At 43.5% G+C, this 6,868-nt stretch overlaps 1 protein-coding gene across 1 annotated transcript; it reads left to right on the forward strand.

Moving 5' to 3' along the window:
* Positions 1 to 5,071: 5,071 nt before the first annotated feature.
* Positions 5,072 to 6,300, forward strand: LOC107190579 (nuclear receptor-binding factor 2-like). Its single transcript, XM_015579405.1, has 3 exons — positions 5,072 to 5,100; positions 5,414 to 5,670; positions 5,743 to 6,300. The coding sequence occupies exons 1-3, from the start codon at positions 5,077 to 5,079 to the stop codon at positions 6,218 to 6,220; spliced, it is 759 nt and encodes a 252-aa protein (XP_015434891.1). The 5' UTR covers positions 5,072 to 5,076; the 3' UTR covers positions 6,221 to 6,300.
* Positions 6,301 to 6,868: the final 568 nt, after the last annotated feature.

The raw sequence follows: 6,868 nt of genomic DNA on the forward strand, positions 1-6,868 counted from the left end.
CCCTACCTCTACCGAAGGGACTTTCAAAGAGGGAACACAGCATCCACACGGGAGGCGACGGCGGGGGAAGGGAAGATAGAGCGCTGGGAGAAAGAGAGGAAAACAGAAAGCGAGAAAAGGGAGAGAAAAAAGAAAGGAACGAGAAAAGATGTATGTTGCGGCGTCACGCTAAGCGAAACGGGAGAAATTTCAAGTCTGTTTTGTGGTACCACAGAAAAAAACCCAAGAAACAAATACCGATTTTTTATAGTGAAAATGAACTTTCAGGTACTATCCCCTATTGTCGAATATTCCAAGGTTGAGAGTTTTTACGGCATCTTTGGGAAATTCATGCCAAATTTCAACCTTTTAGGTTATCGGGAAGTATGGTAAAAAGCCTCTGGACAGATTTTGCTGACATACGAATAGAGATGTTAAGCATCTTGTTATGCAGGATTGACTGGATACTCGATAATAATGACTTCGTTGCTCCATTACAGTAACTATAAACACATCTGAACAGCTATAACAACATCGTGCCGCGTTTATCGTTGTATGCAACCATGTGATGATGCAATCGAGCCTACGGTCGATCGATTTGTTTACAAACGAATCGGGTTGCCACGTGATTTTAATTACGCCCGTCGGACGTCAGTGGCCCGGTAATTTCATTCGACCGTGGCCGAAAGCTGAAATGAGCTTAATTGACAGGTAAATTTATCACCGACAGGATCGATCGACCATCGCGCGCCGTTGCCCTAGACCACTTTCACCCGAAATTTATTCCGATCTTAACTAATGGCACTCTGGAACTCGCACGGATAATCGATTTTTTCTCGTATCGACAATAAACGAAAATTAGTAATGAAACGTATCATTAATCGTGCGTCCCGTCGCGCGACCCGCCAGGCGAAAAGCCGTTCGATCACAATGACTCGAATCAACCCCTAGCGGGTTGCCTCTGTTCGTGAGACTCGTTTAACCGTCGAACATAATTATTAGTCGGACAATATCGACCTGAAAAACGTCTAGAGAAACGGAAAACTAATTACCATTTATCACTCCTTGAAGACAAGCATCGGGCGTCTATTGGTCCAAGCAGGATACAGAGCTCCGAAGCATCACCCCCTGCAACAGATGACCCCAATTAGACCAATCAATCTAATCAAACTGACGTCTTAAATTTGATGAATCTTTACTTACAGCTCCAACTCGAAGACGATGATTCTTAGATCCTAATATTTACTGTATTCTCTCGGGTCCCCCTTGAAACATGTCTCTTTCGTTTATTGTCCACAAATAAACGGAGCCCAACAGACGCAGGACATCTACCACCAGGGACGGGTCAAAGGGACACACAATTCTCGCAGGAAAAGAAATCCACAAATTGTTCTCCATCCTGACACACCGTAACGTGTGCTCCATCCCCCACCACGACGGCCAGGGTGTTGCGCCAGGTTTTACCACTCCGTGAGCGCTATCCGGACACCTGAATCGAGAGGATTTTCACAACGCCGTTGCCTGACGCGAGAGAGCTCTGGCTAGGTTGTCGCGTGGGCGACCGGAAACCGTACCTTCCTACCGTCTTTGGTCGTCACTCGACGACTCCACGGGGAAGGGGGGCCGCTCCAGCGGCGGGGGAAGAGGAGGGGAGGAGAAAAGCCAGCGGACCGGCCGAGAGAACTGGCGCAGCTCTCCTTCAACGTTCTCCAGCCAGTACCCGACGGCCGAGGGCGGATCTGTCCTCGTCGTCCCGTAAAGCATCGACGTTGCAAGGGATCTACAGGGATTCCTACTTAACGCAACCTGCCTATATGTATACGTTCATCCAAGTGGAGAAGCCTGGATAGCGTTCCAAGTTTCCGGAAACAATCCACCGAATTGGTCGCCAATGATTACGACATCCAGAGCCAAACCGACGCGATGGGGACCAATGAGACTTGTCGTTGATGAATCTACGATCTAGGGTCACTGTAAAAGGACCGAAGTTTCATGGCCTATCCGTCGATTGGCTCTCGCGTGAAAGTTGGCTCCGAGCGGGGGGAGAGGGAAGAGGGCCTCCTGGTGTGGGTAAATGAGCAATTTGCAGCTGTGTGTGCCCGCGTGACTGTCAGCTCTATCGGTTCCGATTTGGATACCTGTAAACGATACTATTACTGGAAGTGTTCGAAAAATGTCTTAGCTATTCATTTACATTCGTATTATAAGATGAAACAATGTACCTTTGGCATAGAATATTCTATCCAACGATCGCCAAAAAAGGCAATTAGGATACGGTCGTCACATTTTCCTATGAAGGGTAGCTTCTGTGTTCGGAAGTGGCGAAGGGCACCGGATACCGAATCGAGCAAGGCCGTTGACAAGAGCCACTGACGAAACACTCTGAAAAAAAAGCAAGAGAGAGAAAAAATCATACAAGAGAGGGGAAAAATGCTATCTAGGCTCTTCGGATGATAGAAAGGTGATGACCTCGATCCTACGCCTGCCGCGTATAAAACGCCGTTCCCGTCTTGCACCTCGTTCCGCCTGTTTCTGCTCGCCTGTTCTGACTGGCCTGCCCACGCCTGCCCTTCTGTCAATTATATTTACTATTTCATTCATACGGCCGCCGCCGCTTGGTCCACGCCGGGGCCGTGCCCATTCACGAGAACGGCCGCGCGCATGCCAGATCGCTCTCTCGCGCCCGATGGCTATCCGATAGGGTAGCGCCTCCATATATGATTCGGATGGAAGTGCACCAAGGGGCAAAAATGTAATTTGCCGTAATCTAGGATTATACACGGTGCGTTGCGTAACACCGACGCTAACCTATTACCGTCCGGCACCCATGTACAGGGTGTCCCATCCGATAATCGAAAATGTATCCACGATTTTTTTTTATCATATCATTGGGAATTAGAATATTCAATCCTGTTCGTTTCGAAGCAACTTTTTCCCGAAAATTGGGTAGAAAAAAAGGAAGAAAGATGTCGGCGATTCGAAATTACGTCCTCTACCAATCAGGTGAGATACTACATTTTCATAACCTTACAATTAATTTTGACTCTTATTTCAGATGTCTGTGAACAAATGTGTGAGTCACTGTGTTACTTGAAACAATTGATCTTTGTATGAAAATGGTAGGAATAACTGAATCACCCTGTACACGTTGCGTTATATAACACAGCAGAACACTGCAGGATCGTCGGGGAACCGACAGGATTAGGATTCAGAAAAGCGCGCACACCATTAATCAGTTTCTGCCGTGGCGGCGTACGCGTAGAATTCGTTGCCTGATCTTAAAGCTGGTACAGAGTGGATTTCATGAGTCGTTACTTAACCAGGGTTCGTCGGAATTAATACCTCGAGCATTCCTTTCTTTACTTTCTCACCGACTTCCTCGCGATGGATACCGGGGCCGTGGACCGTGAGAATTTTTTTTTCAGCCGGCAAAAGGTACCCCTCACTAATCGGGCGCTAATTTGGTTTGATGCGGTGAGGAAACAAACGGGAGGATCTCACTAATTTATGTCGGTCCAGTGTAAAAACTCGACACGATTCAATCCCAACCTTCAGATTCGTTTAATAAGTAAGCTGGAAATTTTGCATCGTGATCGATGCAAAATTCATGCGGACTTATTCATCGTCAACAGGGTAAAAATTCGTGTTTTTTTTTCACGATCGAACGGAGATTAATTGCTCGAGTGGATAAGGCTACGCCTACTTGAATTCAAACGATACAGGTCACCCTAGTTCTGTCGTGGCCTTTTTTTTTTCTTTTTTTTAAAAATATTTTTAACATGAATATTCACTCACATCACGGATCGAATGGAAACGATGACCGTTGAAAATCAGATGTCTCGATACGTCGCGGATTCGACTTAAATCGGTGAGCTCGAAACACTTTTTCTGTCTCGTCGGTGGAGATGAGGTCAACGTTATTTTCTAACACGCATACACTCGCCTGATAACCCGAATAATTAAGTTTCCACGTTGATTCTCGTATTCCTATAAAGGCATCGCTTCACGCCCACGCGCAATTCCTTTTCGACTCTCGTGACACCACGTCTCCGTGATTGCAAAGTCGTTTCAGAGTCCAATAATGTTTTCTCGTAACGCGCGTGTAAAACTCGTTAACGATCGTTATCCCTGTCATCGGTGTTATCGATAACTCGATGCTCATCAGGTTATGTTCTCACGGTTTCGTAATGTGTTAAACATCTTACCCTCGATTCGACAAAAACTACATATGATGTTTCTCCATAGTCGCCTTACTTTAGTGCACATTAAATGAAATAGTAAGGAATATAGTTGTACTTTTAGTTAAAGAAACAGAATAAAGGCCAAACACAGTTTCATCCTCCGAATTGAACATCCTTAGCGCAGCTGAGCGCAGCAATGGACCAGGAAATGGTATAGCCATCTAGCAGCAGTATGTATGAACTAAGATAACCCCTTATTGCATGCAACACGCGGTGTTTATCCCCGGGGAAATCTATAGATCTTTGTGATATTAGAATTCTTAACAGCGTACGTTAATTGATACAATTTTCAGAACATTATACGATGCCTTCTTCAATATCTGTGTTTAATTAGAGACTAGGAATCTATTAAATTATTATACATACATTAATAGGCTACTTGGAAAACAGCAGTACAGTGGGTTGCATACCATCAGGAAATCACGTATATTGTTCTGACTTACGGCTAGATGGCAGCATTAACTTATGAAACAAACAAATGGATATATTTGTATAACTCTGATACCACACTAATAAATAAATTATCTTACATGAAAACAATGTTTTTCAATCTTTAATATGATGTAAATTTAGGAAACACCCAGTGTGCATTTTATGCATAACATAATACTGCTGTGTTTCTGTAATGAACTTCTCGTATTAGTATGACATCATCGGAATGTTAATAATCACGCAGTATCGTGGAAAAACGTAAAATTTATACTGTATAAATTAGCGATTCTGAAACAGCAAATTCTATGAAATTATGATCGAAGATGAGCTCGATCGGTACATTCGTCGTTAATCTACGATCGCAGAAAATAACCCACATGTTGCCTCTCTGTTTTCGTTCTGTCATTTGATCAGCTGATCAGCCATGGAGACTTCAATCCTGAACGCGGTAAGTGGACGTCCCGATTTGTCGAGCCTTTTATCGGCCTGCGTGACTAAGAATTTGTTCAGTGTTCGATGTGTTGGTAATTTATGCATATTACGATCATTCGTCATTGTTCACGGTACTTGTTTGCGCAAGCCAATTTGATACGATTCTACAAAAACATGCAACTGTGCGCGCTACGTCGTCTCAACATCAAACCGTTGAGTGTCACTTGTTAATTTTCCGTTCTTTTTGTTGCTTTAAGAATAATTGTGTGCAGTCTGTGGTTCTTGTTTTTCTTAGAAACGTTGACGTGTAATACCTTTCTCTATTGAAGGCACACGAAAGACAGAGGAGAGCAGAAGCATTATTGCAAGAAGGACGGTTCGAGGAAGCAGCCAAGTGTCATGAAACAGTGGCCAGCCTGTTAGGAGAAGCCCATGCTCAACTCGAGTCCAACTACGTTCACTTGAAGACCTCCAGCTTATCTAGTCAAACTCCTCCAACTGTGATTACCTCTTTTAATTCTCTGGTCACTGTAGAGTCTCTTGCGCTCCAACGGGACTATCACAAAAGACAAGCTGCTGTAGTTAGGTAAGCGATAACTCGTTTTCCAATCAGTCTGGGAATTGTACGACACTGAATACAGATGAATATGCTTCTCAGAATGAAACAAGCACAATACGAGGAATACAAAGCTACACTGGAAAATCAACAAAAAGAAATTCTCAGTAAACAAGCACCCAAGCAGTTGGAGAAGGACACAACTGAACTACCAGTCGATAAATTTGATGGATCTCTGCGTCAAGCTATATATAGGACAATTGAAGAGCAAGATAGTCTTTTAGGCTTAATTTCATTACCAAATAACGAGGATAAAGCGTTCAAGCATCCGAAAGACACCGGTACGGTTATCGAGGAACTGAAAACTGTGAATTGTCAATTGCGCTGTTTGGTTGGCAGCTTGCTAAGTCAGTTAGAGGCCAAGGAGGAGGAGGTGCGCCAGCTGACAGAGCAACTACACGCTGCGTCCGTCAGTCCTAACGACGACACCCGATTAGATAATCCGCATTCCTTGCGTCTCGCGCCCTTGCCACCTTTAACTCCGCTCGAGATGCCCCTTTTCGACTTCACGTCTACGTAAAATGTTACGTAACGGTTCGTTGTTTTCAGTCGAATCTTCCATGACACGCAAGATACCAATACTGTCTGTAAAATCAAACCGTAACCACAAAACAGTACAAAATTAATGCAGGAATTGTTCCAGTATCGATCTCTACGTATAGAATTATAATGTTCAAGTGTACAACAATCACCGTTTTCTATCGTACAAATACAGGATTGTATGTTACTACAGCGTAATTAATTATAAACAAGTCTAGTACTTATATTTACTTCGATGCTATTCAGAGGGATCAAAATACATATCATCTATAGGTATTATTGTAGCTACATGTATTCCCCTGTTTGCAAGAGCGAAACTTCTAAGAGTTCCGTGTCTACGTGCGTGCACTACGAAAAAAAAAGAAACTGGTGATTCACGGATCGAAATACTGCCACTTGGATATTCTCATTTAGGCAGATACAAATAATAGTACATAAGCAAGTGCAAGTGCAAGTGTGTGTGTAACCGTTGTTGAGATCGTCACCTCCCCTATTGTATAATTACGTGTTGCTTGATTCGTTTAAATGTTACGATACGTACGAAAACTTTGGAAAACTTTATTGTATATTATGTAATGTTGCTCAATAAAATATCTACTAAAACCTAGTTTCTTTCTTCTTAAGTTCA

The sequence above is a fragment of the Dufourea novaeangliae genome, unplaced genomic scaffold (assembly GCF_001272555.1).
Source record: "Dufourea novaeangliae isolate 0120121106 unplaced genomic scaffold, ASM127255v1 scaffold187, whole genome shotgun sequence".
In the NCBI taxonomy this organism is placed as follows: domain Eukaryota; kingdom Metazoa; phylum Arthropoda; class Insecta; order Hymenoptera; family Halictidae; genus Dufourea; species Dufourea novaeangliae.